Source organism: Rhopilema esculentum, chromosome 15 (assembly GCF_057945365.1).
Source record: "Rhopilema esculentum isolate cy_ngs chromosome 15, ASM5794536v1, whole genome shotgun sequence".
In the NCBI taxonomy this organism is placed as follows: Eukaryota; Metazoa; Cnidaria; class Scyphozoa; order Rhizostomeae; family Rhizostomatidae; genus Rhopilema; species Rhopilema esculentum.
The window spans coordinates 7,465,805-7,481,710 of record NC_142829.1 but is presented as its reverse complement, the minus strand read 5'-3'; the positions used below and the strand labels follow the sequence as shown (position 1 = coordinate 7,481,710).

Here is a 15,906-nt window from a genome sequence, read left to right as displayed (position 1 = left end):
ATACATTATTGCAAGTCTCACGTATCCACAAGTTTTGGTTCTGAGGAATGACCTCCCGCTTCTGTTTCGGGCCCTCTTCCATTTGAAATTGAGCGGACTTCAAATCTGCTATCGAAACAAATTTTCCTATTCAAAAGAAGGAATATGTCTCCAGTACAAAATACTACGCAGGTTCTTTAAGGCATAGGATCTTTAAAAGGCAGGTTCTTTAAGGCCTACGTTACTAGTAATGACCTACTATGCAGTCTGTAGGTTCTGGTATCCTGTGTTCAAGAGCCTTAAAAATGACATCAACGCTTATCTTTATAGAAAAAGCCTTCTGAATTTTTTAAAGTCAAAACCACAACTGAAACATCGTTTTACATAAGATTTCGCATGACGTCCAGCAGAATATATACAATCTAATTCAGCTGATTATCAATTCCACCATAAATGCAGATGTTCCAGCCAAAACTCGAACACCATGAGACGCTGCAAAATGTGAATAACTTTCCTCAGGCGATTTGGCCTCGCCTAGACTACAAATGCATGGAAATGATAATCGGCTCCATAACGAGAACAAACCCAAACTAAGTCTGTTGGAGTTATTCTTAAGAACAAACGTGAACTTTTCTAAATTTCATTCACAAAAAAGACCGAGCAATCTAACGTAAACGATAATGTGGTTTCCAGTAGTCAGTTTTTGCCAGCCAGCTGCTGGTTCTAAAGCCTTCACTGCACATACAGCGGCTTACTCTAGCTATTGCGCAAGCTTTGTCTTGCAAAAATTCAATAGATTACACGTTGGGATGGCCGTCCTAGCTAACATGACCAGTAATCGCTTGTCTATGCACAGCAAGTGGTTTCCAGAGATCCCAGCTAAGTGGTTTGAAGCTTTGGTATTGCGTAAAACCTTGGCCGAGATTGACGTAAAATTGCAAAGGCGTTGGGCAGCTTTTGGCACAACCCTTCACAACTAATGGGTGAAAAACCAAGGTTTTCTAACTTTCAAAGAGACATCTAACTTTAATACTCTTGTAATCAACTGTTTCTACGTTGGCAAATAAATATCCATCGATTGATGCCTCTCTATAACAGACGCCCTTATTATGTTCTGTATAGCAGGTAGTACACGAAAGAGCACACGTGTCTTATGAACATAACAGAACATTCAGTTTACCGTGCATATCTCAAGCATGGCTCTCTCTAAGACAATTCACTAAATTATTCTGATGTATGTAATGTTATTTTAATATATGCATAAATCACAATATCACAACCCTCAACGTCCAGAATTTCTTTCTCAAATCATTGTAAAGTAAAGTGGTCTTAAAAAGGAAACTGTATAAATGTACGAACGCAGAATTTTTCCGTAAAACAAAGCATGTCTTTAACTAGTTGTCCATAAATCATTCGCACACTTGTGCCCAGGCTTAGTATTAAGTCGTTTACGCCCTTTTATTATCAGCCTTGTGGATTATGGTTTAATTAGTTGGTAAGTTGCCACAACTGGTTAATAGCTACCGGGAACGGCTGCTTTCTTTATTCCAGACTTCTATGAAATACTTTTCGCATTGCAGGTTAATTACAATAGAATATCTTGTAATTTCTGTAGAAGAGACGAACGTGCAAAAGTAAACTTATGAGTCAGTTCTTGGTTCTTTAGGTCATGGAGCATGCGCAGTAAGAACCAAGCTCAATGCGCATGCTCTATAATAAAAAGAATAGGAGTCGTCTCACTCATTGGAAGTCTTTTCCATTTCGACAACAAAATGTAAACTCCAGCATCCTTTGTACACAGGTGGAAAGTCAAATGAATGCAGTTGAAAAAAGGCAACTCCAATAGACTATTATACGACCATGCATCAAAATATCAAGCATTAGGCTGCAATCACATTGCACGATATGTACAAACCTTTTTCTGCACCTTATAACACGTGCCGATTTCCGCGGCCAGTTTCCATTTGAGCGAATTCTTCGGCGAATTCACCGAGCGTGCTCGTTGGTCTAACTTATGGCAAATTCGCAAGGAAGTTGAGCTCGCCCATACCCGGAAAGAACAAAAGACATTCCAATCACTAACGAATTCGCTGAAGATTTTGCTCAAATGGAAACTGGCCTTAAAATCCGCCAGGATATCCTGGCTATATTCCATTAACAGAGACTGAAGTCAGACACGGTTTGCACCCTGTTATCAAACGCATCAACCTCAAACATATCGTGTACCCAACTGCAGCATCAAGAATAATAATCACAAGACGACATTAAAAAATGTGACAATGCCTAAATAATCATAATTATAAACTATATTTTTGAAACGTATTCGATGACATTGTCACCATAGATATTCATTCAGTAAATACACCCGCTATACCTCAATGTGTTACGAAAAAAACTTTTTTTCTAAACCTTCAACCAACCAGTATCTATTACCAATATTTGTTTCGCTTAATGAAAGGAACACATTTGTGACGCAACGTCTCTATAGCCAATATCAGGAGAACATTTGCTACAATTCATAGCACAAAAACTTTCGTTATACCATGTTTAACGTCATTTCATGATGTTAGTGGCTCAGTAATGATACAACGTGGTTTCAAGCTAGCCAATTCTTCGACAAAAAGAAGCAATTTAACTACCACTCAAAGGAACACGACTAAGTGTACAAGGAATACAAGCATAAATCGTTAGCCTAAATGTACTTGCGTAGAAGCGATCACATTGTGTCACCTCTCATCATTTTCCCTAGCTTCTTTCGAAGGGACGGATTGAGGTGGCAAGGATTGGGGTTTTTAGCTAATGATTGATGCCACACTCTTCAAGTGACTGGAAATTAATGGAAACGCCAATTTTTGAATTCAGTTTTTAACTTGATGATAAAGAAGCTAAGAAATAAACAAAGCATATTTTTGCATCATTTTTTTAGTATCGACTACCAAAAATGTTTTTTACCGCATCAAAGCAAAAATTTTCTAGGAAAATTAACCAAACCATGATAAAGACAAGGATCACAGAGAAATGAAATTTGCTCGATCAGAGAAATAAAGGCAAGGATCACAGAGAAATGAAATCTTAAGATTAGAAGACGTCAGCTTATAACAATTACATCTAAATGCAGAGATCTAGTTTTGACCACTGCCCACTCCTAATCCCTCCAAATTTGAAGAGTCAAAATGATGGATGGTTTATAACTGATACTAAAAACATTAGCTGTATAAACAGAAAGAGTTGATTAAGCTTACGTTATAATTAACTACAAAAATTTTGAATTAATTACCAAGTTGTTTCACTTATTTGGGCAATGCTGAAGCTCGGAAGAAAGGATTATCTGAAAATATATTTAAACAGATTATGGCGCATTTCAGCTTGCTATCCCACAATCTAAACTTTATCAAAATCAACATGGGATAAAATTGGATGTGTCCTGTTGTACACTGACAGCACTTATTTAACTGCGGCTGAACATCACCAAACAGTAGTTCACTTCTAACTCACTTACCAATCGTATGTTTGTTTTAATAATTTGTTCAAGAATCAAATGCAGATTAAAGCACCTGTCTGCCAACTAACAATGTAGATGTATAGAGTAAGGGGTATTTGAGAGAACACCCACATGAGATTATAATGTAAACTTTAGAGGAACTATTATCTAAATAGGAACATTAAAAATTTGTCTCAAAATGGGATAAAGAGCAGCAGTCTCGGTGGTGCGTTCTAAAAATTAAGAATGGTGGGTTGGGCTGTAGGCATTGGTTTGAACGATTCTATGTTGTGTATGTGAAATCATTCTAACTATCCACCCATTCAAAAAGACAGATAGAAAATTGCTCATTCGCGGAAAATCTATAGCATAAAAGAGGGTTTGCAAACACAGAATTTGTTCAACCACACGTGTTCACTTGTTAAGAGAGGCTGAGCTCTCTGAATTTTAAATTTTAACAAGTGGGCTGTGTCTCGCGCGCCGCTGTCTCCAGGGCACCCGTTTGAGCGATCTGTTACATAAGATAACTGCTGGATGCAATATAATTTGGTTTTCAGGTAAGAAAAGAAAGTAGACGATAGTCAAAGACATTCACTCGTGAAAAAGGAAGATCTGAATACGTCGAATCGTGATTTTCGTGCTACTGGCGGACCTGACGCTGAAAAAATGAAAATAATCATCCACTGATTTTTACAACCATACACTGAACAAGTGAGTTCCATCAGTGGTCAAATGTAAACAATGGCTGTCGATATCATATAGATCTGAAACGCCAAAAGAAAAATACAGTGGAGCCTCAATATAACGGACACCGTTTGGAAAAGCGTAATTGTCCGTTGTATAGATGTGTCCTTTGTATAAAGGTTTCTTTAAGAGCGTTTTTACCATCTGGGACAAAAAATATCTGTCCGCTGGTTAGAAGTGTCCGTTGTTTTAAAGTGTCCTATTGCAGGTTAATTACAGAGACGGCTTTTTTCTATGACACAATGCTAATGACACAAAAATCGCTTCAACCGTTACAAAAGCTCTTCTCTCTGCCTTGAATTTTTACATTCGGCTGTTCACCCTTTGATTCCCCTTTTCTTTCCAGTCGCTGCCTCGTATAGAAAAACCTGGCAGCTGGGATTATAAAACATGACTTCAAAAGAAAATGTGCGGTGCAATATATTTGAAAGTTTGGGACCGAGAATAATAATATAAAACTAGAGTACTGTAAAATTTCAAAACCAGCACGAAAAACCAGAACCGTAATAAAGCAGCTTTTTAAATAAAGGAATAAAAGATGAAGAACCTATTGTGATGAAGCAAGATTCTACTATTTCGTATAATAGAAAATATTATGAATTTCTACACAACGGAAAATCTGTTGCAAAGTAAATCCAGATAAATAACATTGGTAATGAACTTAAATGAGATGAAATGAAAATTGAAATGAAATTTAGAACGAAATTCTGAAGAGGATTTCACAAAATTTAGCTTATTTCTAATTTATTAATTCGTTTTTTCAAAAATTAATATATTATTAATGATTTCAAACCTACAAGATTTAGATTTTCCTTCAAAGCATAAATTTCTCGGGTAGAACATTGCGCAATATAATTTGAATTTCACAATTAGGTTTTGCAAACTGTAAATTCAGGAAAATATTAGCAATAGAATTCTCCAGAAAGGAGACAGCTCCCTAGTTAAATATTCTTTGACTAAAGATTAAGCAAACCCTTTGACCTTTTTTTAATCATGCAGAAAATGAACATCCTATCATAAATTCATAAAATATAACCATGATTATAAATAATATCATCAGTAAAAGTCACAATATGTATGTTGAATGTATCGCATGTTTGCTTTTCAATTCATTTGCAATTTATTTACAGACGCCATAATAAAGTTTAAAAAAATTCAAAATAATAAATGAGATTTGAAAAGTTTTTAAAATTCCTACTCCGTAAACAAAAAGCGTTTTTAAGTCTGGCATCATAAAAAATTAAGCTAGGTTCCCCCGTTGAAAATGTCGGTTGTTTTCTTTGCAATTTCGATAAAACAGGCATGAAGTAGCTACAAGAAATTAGGCTAATTGGATCTGCACTCATTTTGAAAATATTTCAAGTGGTTTGTTTTATTATAACATATAATGAAAAAATCGATTATGAAATTGTATTAAGGTAACTAAAAACCTCTATTGAGTACAAACCACCCTAAATAAAAACACACACTAAACGTTCATAATACATTCTTATAGAAATATGAACATATCATTGTGTTTTCAACCTAGTTATTTGAACTCAATTTAGGTACAAAGTTCCTAAATCATCCTTTAACACGCAGGATTTCGACAAATAACTGGCTACAAACATCAATGAAATCATGATTAAAAAATTGCGACTTTTTTGACCTACTTTCCTATTTCTTGAAAATCCTGTTTACAGAAGAATAAAAAACTAAAATGGTAATTGTAACATCATTCAACGAATAATCATTTTCTATATAGAGAAAAAACCTCTTTAATTCTGCTGCTATTTAAATATTGAAAACTGGATTTACTTCAGTCTGGCTTTTCAACTGATACAGAGTTGGCTGATCTATCCACGTAAGGCTTAAAAATTTTGGCAGGGTAGGGCAGCTGTGAGCATAAGAAGAAGCAAAAACCTAGTAATATTACTTTTCATAAGAGGACATTACTGTTTCTATTCGTGCAAAAATGATTTTAGATGTTCTAAATCTGTAGTGAAATTTTTCATTTTACTTTAATTTCAAATCATAATTTTCATCAAATAATTTTCTCATCTCTCATATTGTTAAACATTCCTTCCCCTATCTTGTTGTTTCAAAATAACCAGCCCAAAAATAAAGCAGTCATAAGGAATATAAAAAGTAAATAGCAAAAACATACACCAATAAAAGAATGAAAAGTCTAATTTTAATTAGCAGCAAATATTCATTACTTTGATTCTCTTTTCCATCTCTTTATGTTCATGTGGTGTTGCGATCAGATTAAGTGAGATTAAATGCTTCTACTTAGAAGCATGGCAAACAAGACCTATTTGGGGAACATCATATGTGGGTGTGGCCAATGTCATGTGGCTAAATCAGGAAATATGTCCTGACAGATTAAAATCAACTGGTTAAGTCAAAATCACATTTTTCACACGGAAATTGTGAGTGTCTGGAAAAACACTGAATTGATCCCACTTTTTTGAGATGGCTTCTTTTCTTGAAGTAAGATTTCAAAAAATGAATAGAGAAAAGACTTTACTTTTAAAAAACACTCACTTGATCTGTGTAATCAATGAATCAAATTGTTGCCACAGCGAATTGATAGATTGAAACTGGCCTTTTTGCATTTCATGTTCTGAAAAGAGAAATGGATGAAAATATTCAATGGCATTCTTATACAATGTGAAAGTCAGCAATACACACAAATATAAATCTATGTTTCAGGTAGAGAAGATTTCTCACATTTCTCACAAATCTGAAGCTGTTTTTTCCTTCTTTTTATAAAAAGTTAAAAAACAGCAGTTAAAAACAAAGTTAAAAAAATTAAGTAGCAGCTGTAGACATATAATCTTTTCACACTGCCACAGACAATCCACCTAAACCTAGTTTGCCAAGTTTTGAAACCTTGTTTATCTAGCTCCAAAGCAAAAAAGGTTGCATGTCCACATTCATATTTAAATAATAAGGTCCTGCAAGAATCATCTACATTCACAGACTAAGCTTAAGCCAACAGCATTGCTATACAACGTAATAATAATAAACTTCAAGAGTATGAGTCCTTTGATGTTATTTGATCATAATGCTGATACTCCAAGCAATCTATCAGGAAGACCTTTCTAGCAAAATGCAGGGCAGCATTGGAACAGGGTGTACATTTGGCTTGAAATAGTCATTTTTGATCAAAGATGAATAACAAATACAAGTAAAGGAATTTTTGACATAAATTTGAGACCCCTCCATGTAAATGCATACAGATATATGAATGCTCAGGAAATCCTTATTAAGATGCCTTTCACATAAACATTTCCTTGTTTGCAAAATAATTATCTTTATTTATACCACAACTGATCTTTAGACATGCATAATCAGTCACGCATTGGTCAAACAGCTTTGAATAATGAAAATGCCTTGTTTCATACTGATAAGGACACTGATGAAAAATTCAGTTGATGGTTTCATACAAGATCTTAGGCTAAATAAATTTCTTATCTGACATACCAGCTTTTTTCAAGGCACAGTACTCTAGGATGATATTCTGCAATTTTGGCATCAGGAACTCCTGAATGTCAAAGACACAATTTTAAGTAAAATATATCATCTAGATTTAATTTGAAAAAAACTGCTCAAATAATAAAAATTATTTAAAACAAAATTTTATTAAATGAGAAGCCACATGAACTAAAAGTATAACTAAGATTGAATTTTTGTAAATTAAAAAAGGATTGAAATGATAGAATTAAGGAACAAAACATCCAAAAGCTTGTTTCAAGGTAATTATTATTAGAAATGATAAAGATATAACTGAGCTTTAGTGTTAACTAAGAACAGAAAAAAATGCACTTTTACTGTTCTGAATAAGAAGATTATCAAGACAATATATTGCACATATCATACAATTTCAAACAACATGTCTGATCAATATTTTATATTCTTTTCAAATAAGTCCAACCTGTCCATTTTCTGGAGTAGATATGTCAACTTTTTTGAAGTATTTGCATTCATGCTCAAACTCTCTTGCAGCTCTGTTGAATTGGTTGTCTTTTAAGTAGCCTAAAGAAAAAAACAAAAAAGACATAAACTATCGATACAAAGTTATTGACAGAAATGAAGTAGCTGATATGAAGACTTTACACATACCATAAAAATCATCCTTTGTTTCAACAGATCTGAGGTTACATACAAATAAATCAAACCTATCTGCTATTGAACCATTTTAATCAAAATACCAAAATATACAAAACCTTTCTGTGCCATTTGAGGATTATTTTGTTGTAGTGTATATTTTAGCTTGAATGCAGTTAGTAATAAATGAAACAGCAAAACAGGCAGCTAGGTCATTTTGCTTAGGACACCAAAAGTTTGCAAGTCAAGTGTCTGTGAACCTTAAATAGGAGGATTTTCTGAAGACTTAAATTCTAGTTTTGAAAGTGCATTTTATCAACCAATCTATGAATAAAACCAAGAGACCCTAAAAATTGGCTTGGAAAACTTGTAATATCACTACTGTTGGTGTTACAGCTTTTCTGTGTGATTAGTAAGTTTTGTCTTCCAATTGTTGAAGCCCCCACATAATTTTGATCGTAACATGAATTCATAACAGAAATGTATATACTGAATAATTCAGCTGGAAATTTGCATGTTTTCAATCCAAAATTACTTCCTGTAATGGTAACTGAGGCGACACTGTTTTATTTTTAAAGTGGTTTACACAACCAGCACAAATAATAGCTTTGTGTGCATTGTTTAACAGCATTTTTTAACATGCATATTGTATCATATGATTCCCTAAATGGCAAATGCTGTAAATTTATAGATGAATCCCAGGGCAAAATGTCAAATTTCTGATGAAAAAGTAATCTTTACAACATGCTATATTGCTACTTTTTGAGAAGATAGTTTTTGATTCTTCTCTAACCTAGGCCAGTGCCAATTAAGCACCTCAAAAAGAGAGGCCTGAAACACTGGCATATAAGAACCTAGTGTAGGCCTGGTCATAGGATTCTCCTAAACAGTAAACAACTCTCCTAAGTAACTTCCAGGTGAGCTATAAATAAGAGTAGAAAGAAAGGAAAAATTGATTTCAAGGAGAGCTATTTTCTTTTTAGTGGATTTTAAAAGAGCAATATGAAGCTCCCCTTTAGCATTTGAGAAGAGCTTAGAGGGGAGCAAGAGCTTTGGTTCTCCTCACATATGTAGTGAGTTAAGAACCTACTGGCTGAAATTCTGAAATAAGACCTCCATTTTATAAGAACCTATCCAGGCTCAAATTTCAAATAGGTTATTTGTAGAGATCACCAACTGACATTAAAACTCAAGTTGCTATATTAAAGATGTTTTAAAATACCTATATAAATACAGTATTCACGACTATATTTAGCATTTCAATATTTTTCTGTTCCCAAGGTAAAGTGCTGTATGTTCACTTGCATTCAAACTTTTGGTAGACCCCATTTTGCTTAACTTTCTCAACATTTTCTGTAGGTAGCAGGATGTTTGAATAATAAGCTTGAAATCCATTGGAACAAGACCTTTAGCCCAAATTAACACATCCAAATGCCTGAAGTTTGAATTAAAACAAAGGAATTTATGAAAGCCCTGCATCAAATAAGAACCAATTTAAGAATCTAAACAGCCTCATCTTCTATTTAATACCCAATTATAAGAACCTAGTCAGTCTGACTTGCAAAATTGTAGGCCCTCTTACACAGGGTTTTACTATATTTATAATCTGTTTTTGATACCTTTTTTCAGCTAATAGGTGCTAGACATACTTTTAGGCGTAATTTTACCAATGCCAGTTTAATGTCAGTGGAGAGCATACCTATCTTGAAATATTCTAAAAGTCCCTTTCAAAATAAAATCCCTTCTTTTGCAATTCATTTTTAGACAAAAAATACATACGATGAATGAGGATATTGATGCTTATTTCCATGTCCAAAATGTACGTCTTTTGGTATAAATATCCTCCTGGATTTTCTGTATAATAATGGACACCCTAGTCAGAGCATCGGGACAGAATTGTTCTTCATCTGGTTTGGCGTCTGCTAATTGAGCCCAAACACATTTCCAGTCTGTCTTAGCTACCAGATTGATAGGCTGACGAGATTCCGCTGCTTTTCGATGATAACAATATCTAGTTTATGTGTCTTCTCGACATTATTTCACATATATCGCGATTCCAACGTTTTGTTTACAAGCCTGCAAATTTGCGCCAAAAAAATTAGGCCCATTGTTCTTCTCGTGGGAAAGAGGCTATCTCTGTGGCCACCAGATTTTTTTGAGCTCAGATCTTTTCCCTTCTTACGGCGCTCGTCTACCTTTTAATGTCTTTCAAAAAGACACGAATAATTTAGTTCCAAAATAAGGAATAAGCAGTCAGATAGCATAAACGTATAGGAAAAGTATCTCACTTCATGATCCCACAGGGGTATGACACATAGGGGCTTTTAGGAGGGGGAGGGGGGTCGGTTGGCTGACTTAAAATATTTGAGCATGAGAAATCAAAATGATTTGTAAAATCTGCCAAAGAAATTTGCAATTGGCTTAATCAGAATAAGGCTTGAATCCCTAAAATATCGTGTGAAAGAAACTACTGTATCAGATCCTTTTACGATAGTTTTAACGTGAGCCCTCCACATTGAACGATGATTGAACGGTATATGCACAACGGAGCCTGCCTTCTGAACCTCGATGAACTGCAAAGCTCCTAGACCTTCTCAAAATAGTTAAAATTAAAATTATTGACAACTGCTCGCTATATCGAGGCAAATTAGGTATTGCTACCAACAAGAGTTTCTATATTTTTATATCAAGCGTCGGAAGTTTTCTACAAACACGAGGACAAGCATAATTTTTTAAACCAATGGTCAGCATTCTTGTCACCCACAACTTACAGGAATGTTAAATGAACAAAATATTCAAAAAAGAGCTTTTCGTGTGAAGAGCTATGCATTTGCATCGTTTTTACTTGCGTTAAATTTTGATTTGACAAAAGCAAAAAACTTTTAGATTTATATAGTATGTTTGTTCAAAAATAAAAGATTTTACGTTGTTCGTCATTCATTGCTTAGCTATATGAAGAATGAGGGATTGTATGGCAAAGCCATACTTTTATTATCAGAGAAGAAAAGAACTAGCCAATCTCTTCAACTGAAAATAACAATATAATAAAGAAAAGTTTACATAACATCCTCTAAGAAGCCTGCTTTCCATTTCTCAGGCAGACCGCTTCGGCTTGGGAGAGATTTCATCAAGCCGGAAAGTATCATGGAATCAAAGGAGAGTGAAAACAAAAGAATTAAGTCTGATTCTGTATATTAACAGAATTAATATTGATATTCAATAAAACTTTGCGGTAAAACTCCAGCAATATGTACTACGAACCATAATGTCTTTGGTCTGCTTTTGTTCTCTGCACAAAGCAATCCTTAGTGGCTGAAAGCAGTAAAATAACCTCAAATTCCTCTTCAATAGATTTCTTTACCAGGGGGATTTTATGAAGTTTATTGTTAATAAAACCCGCACTTCAATCCTGCGGCGTTTTAAGTTCTACAGTGAAGTTTTCTTGTAGATGGTAAATTAAGCAAATAAATTGATTTGGAATGATTAAAACCACACAGAGTCTAAACATTTTACTAAGTTACCAGCATTATGTGGCATTCTGCATTGAAGAATGACTTCATTACCTTTACTTCTAGTATGAGATAGGAGTCAGGAAAAAGTTTTTACATTGGAAACAGGCTTCCAAGCCAGAATCATTTTTGGCATGTTTAAGTTATTTCAAATCATGCCAGCAATCTTAAAAAGATTCAGAGAAAATTGGCTAATAATTGCTCTGGCTGTCTTACGTTTGTTTCCAAAAACAGCCTTCAAAAGCCATTTTCTATCTTTTCTACTTTCACTATCATGATATCAATCATCAACAATATAATTTGCTCAATTTTGCTTTTCTAATTGATTAATTACCCAATTTTAGCTAATTGCTCAATGGTATGAAGATAAAGGTTTCAGTCATTTGCTGCTAAAAGTATTGATTGTTAAGGGATTCAGATTGACATTTATTCTACGATTCATAGTTACATCACTCCATGAGAAATCAAAGAAATTGGACTGGAAATAATCCCTGTGGAACACCACCATAAAGATTCAGAGAAAATTGGCTAATAATTGCTCTGGCTGTCTTACGTTTGTTTCCAAAAACAGCCTTCAAAAGCCATTTTCTATCTTTTCTACTTTCACTATCATGATATCAATCATCAACAATATAATTTGCTCAATTTTGCTTTTCTAATTGATTAATTACCCAATTTAAGATAATTGCTCATTTTTTTCTTAACCTGTCCAAAATGATAACTAAATTTATGGTGGTGTTCCACAGGGATTATTTCCAGTCCAGTTTCTTTGATTTCTCATGGAGTGATGTAACTATGAATCGTAGAATAAATGTCAATCTGAATCCCTTAACAATCAATACTTTTAGCAGCAAATGACTGAAACCTTTATCTTCATACCATTGAGCAATTAGCTGAAATTATATTTTTAACTTAGCAGAATCATTGCTCGACAAGCGCAGGATTATCCGAATTTTTCATAAGTTGAAAGAATAAGACTAGAAAGAAATTGCTACAAACATTCTAGATCTTGTCTGAAATTACAGTTGTTAAGCACGTAAAAGCAGTATGTATCTATTCATCAGTTTCGAATGAAATAGTTTATATGTGTTTCAAATTAAGAGTTTTGGGGCCCTGGGCACAGATCATCAAGGGGCCCCTATAAGGCTGTGATAATGGCTGCAGATGGGCCTGAACTAACAATTATTTCTCAAAAAATTAACTTTTATCGTGTGTTATAAAAACCTTCCAGAGAAAACATAACGATGCCAGAAACTTAGGGGCCCCTCTAAAGCCAGGGGCCCTGGTCACTGTTCCCAGTGTGCCCTGTGGTTACTGCGACACAATAGAACCGCACATTTGCGTTATCGTGAGAAAGTATAAACGTTTGCTGCTATCCATTAGTTGCTAGGAGTATTGGCCGCTAACCGAGGTTTACGTAAAGCAAATTAATGCCCCAGTGATTCCCATATTCTGTCTCCATGCTACTCACAAGCAGCCCACATGTTGCCTTCACTAGATCCGTGGCTCCGGCGCCCAAGACGCTTCCACACCTGTTCATCATTCAAATCACTCACGTCCAGAGTAACCTGAAATTAGTCAAAAAGAGACAGAGTATCAACCAACATTTTGACCGAATTGCTTTTGTAAACAGAGTGAACTGAATCAAGATATACAGCACTTTTATCTCTTTTTCTCGCTAGAAACATTACTCTAAAAATTAGTGGCGATTTTTTGCTTTAAAGACTATACTTCCTTAAACGAAATGGTCTTAAATCTATTTGTAAATTTCGTATTCAAGCACCTATAGCAATTTTATCTGTTATAAGAATATGAAAAAGTCAAGATTAATGCAATGTGTATTAGCAATATGAAATAGGCATTGATTCGCATTTTCTGTGGTAAGGAAACATTTTCTTCGGAAACTTAATTTTAGTGATAAAATCTTAGTGACTAATAAGGATATTATAAATATCGATGTTGAATATGGTGGATGTAGAACGTGCTTGAAATTAACAGGCAATTGTTGTCAATTATAATCAATTACTGAAGGAAGTTTCTTTTAGCTACATTTGGATGGTGCAGGTGGTTAGGCTTCCAAGGTGCAAACATCAGGTGCTTGCTGCTCACACAAAACACTAGCAAATGGTCACATACTGACACTTTGTCAAAATAACGTATGCAGGATAATTGTGTCAATAGCTTAAGATAGTTCACTTCGGCACTTGACAGAGTGAAACCTGATCGAAAGCCAAATGCAAGCTGCATTGCCAGAGTCAGGAAAACATTACTGTCGCAAGCAGTGGCGCGCCAAGGGGTGGTATGGGGGGTAATTACCCCCCCCCCCACTTTTCTGAAAATATGGGCTACATATTTCTTCTGAAAATGGATTAAAAAACGCTGGGTAGGGGTAGATCAAATTTCCTATGGAAAGTTAACTAGGTACACGTCACTAAAATGAGGCAAAAGGGGCGTGGTCCCACTGGCCGCGCCCATTACCCTCCCACTCTATAATAGCTGGCGCCGCCACTGGTCGCAAGGCTGCTGATCGGAGCCCGGAGGAAGGTCCACGAAAAATGATAGAAGCTCCTATGACACATAGTCTTGTGCGGAAGGTTTGCCTTCTGAAATGTTTTTGTCTGGAGTAAGGTTAACGACTTCTCTGGACTCTGTGCATTGCAGAGGACGTGGTTCCTGTCATCTCTGCAAAGTAACATTTAACAGCCTCTTTTAACTTCTGGCGTTAGCTCGTACTTTGTTAAATTGCACCTTGGGTTAGGAGGGTCTGGCAAGACCCCGCTTTTGCGGGAACACCAAGGGAGTTTCTCTTCTACTTCGTGCAGAGTAAGGTTCGTGGCATTAAATGCCAATTGAAATTCAAGGTTGTGTAAAGATTTTCTTGGTGTTGCATGAAGAAAACTTTATCGTGTAATATAAATAAGCTTTAATACTTATAAAGAAGAGGTGAAGGGTTGAAACTAGAAGGTATTTAGGCAAATGAATTCAAGCTTCCTGGGAGTTTCACAAAGTTTAAGAACCTCGTCTTTGGTACTTACATAAACCATTACTTCTGATTACTGCAAACACATAGCTGAATTATCTAAACATAGTGCCAATTAGTTTGCTCAACAGGTTCCTGACTCCACTGAGCTCGTAAAGACATGGTTCAGTAACAACCCTGTATTGATTTCGAATTATTTTTGTTTTATTCAAATGGTCTAATATCAAGCAAAAAATATAATTGTAAAACATAACTTTTGAGAAAAACGATGATTAATGATATAAATAATAGCAAAATTTGTTTTTAAACAAAAATAAAACAACCAAAAACAAAGAAAAATAGCCACTGTGAATGAATATTGACACGTGGTATTTATGAATCTCATTTGCCAAACATCTAAATAAAAGTCCCAAATGATTAAATGAATATCCTCCATTTAATATTGAATATTACTTTTAGCCTGAATTTTGCAATTGCATAGCTATTATGCTATAAAACGTTGCTGAGCTCCATTTTACCCTTCTCGTTCTTGCATTTATTTTAAGAATCAAATTTTGCATCCAAATTTAAGATATACGCTTTCTTAATTCAGTTATTCTACGCAGCAGATGGTGCAGTGCCAAACTGGGCACATATTCAATTACAACTTTATAGACGACAAAGAACATCCCCAATGAGCAGTCAAGTTTCGTGTCTTGCCCTAATACCTTTCACAGAAAGTCTTCAGAGCTCTTTACTAAATAAAAGCCTCACGACATGACCCTTTGTATGCATCTATTCGTTTATATAGAGCCAATTCATCAGACATAGAGGAATCGAAAGATGGAACTGATTAAATGAAATATGCTGGTGATTCTTCACAAAGGATAAACTGTGTCTTACTAAGCAACCGAAAATGAATATGTGTGTATTAGGTTACCGTAACTAACGCAACAAAACTTTATACAGGGCGTTATTTTATTTCTTAGTTTCATATCATAGGTTATTTTCTGGTCTAGAAACAAAAGAGAATCCTCGCGCAGAAACTGGAAGGGCGCTGATGCAACTGCGCATGTATTGTTCTTTGTATACCCTCCTTGTTGGGTTGCGTTTCCGGGCAAACTTCAAGGAAGGAAAAATGG

At 35.0% G+C, this 15,906-nt stretch overlaps 2 protein-coding genes across 2 annotated transcripts in view; both read right to left on the bottom strand.

Moving 5' to 3' along the window:
- The window catches only part of LOC135685248 (uncharacterized), a 37,660-nt gene extending 27,234 nt beyond the window's left edge, over positions 1-10,426 (bottom strand). Inside the window, exons 1-4 of the mRNA XM_065201118.2 lie at positions 10,076-10,426; positions 8,124-8,224; positions 7,673-7,733; positions 6,731-6,809 (exon numbers count right to left, since the gene is read on the bottom strand). Coding sequence (XP_065057190.2) covers positions 6,731-6,809; positions 7,673-7,733; positions 8,124-8,224; positions 10,076-10,106 — 272 coding nt within the window. The 5' untranslated portion in view covers positions 10,107-10,426. The remainder of the gene's footprint in view (positions 1-6,730; positions 6,810-7,672; positions 7,734-8,123; positions 8,225-10,075) is intronic.
- A 2,402-nt stretch (positions 10,427-12,828) lies between these two features.
- LOC135685278 (solute carrier family 67 member A2) overlaps positions 12,829-15,906 on the bottom strand; it is a 73,666-nt gene continuing 70,588 nt past the window's right edge. Inside the window, exon 5 of the mRNA XM_089112829.1 lies at positions 12,829-13,373. Within this exon, the coding sequence (XP_088968955.1) occupies positions 13,354-13,373 (20 nt within the window). The 3' untranslated portion in view covers positions 12,829-13,353. The remainder of the gene's footprint in view (positions 13,374-15,906) is intronic.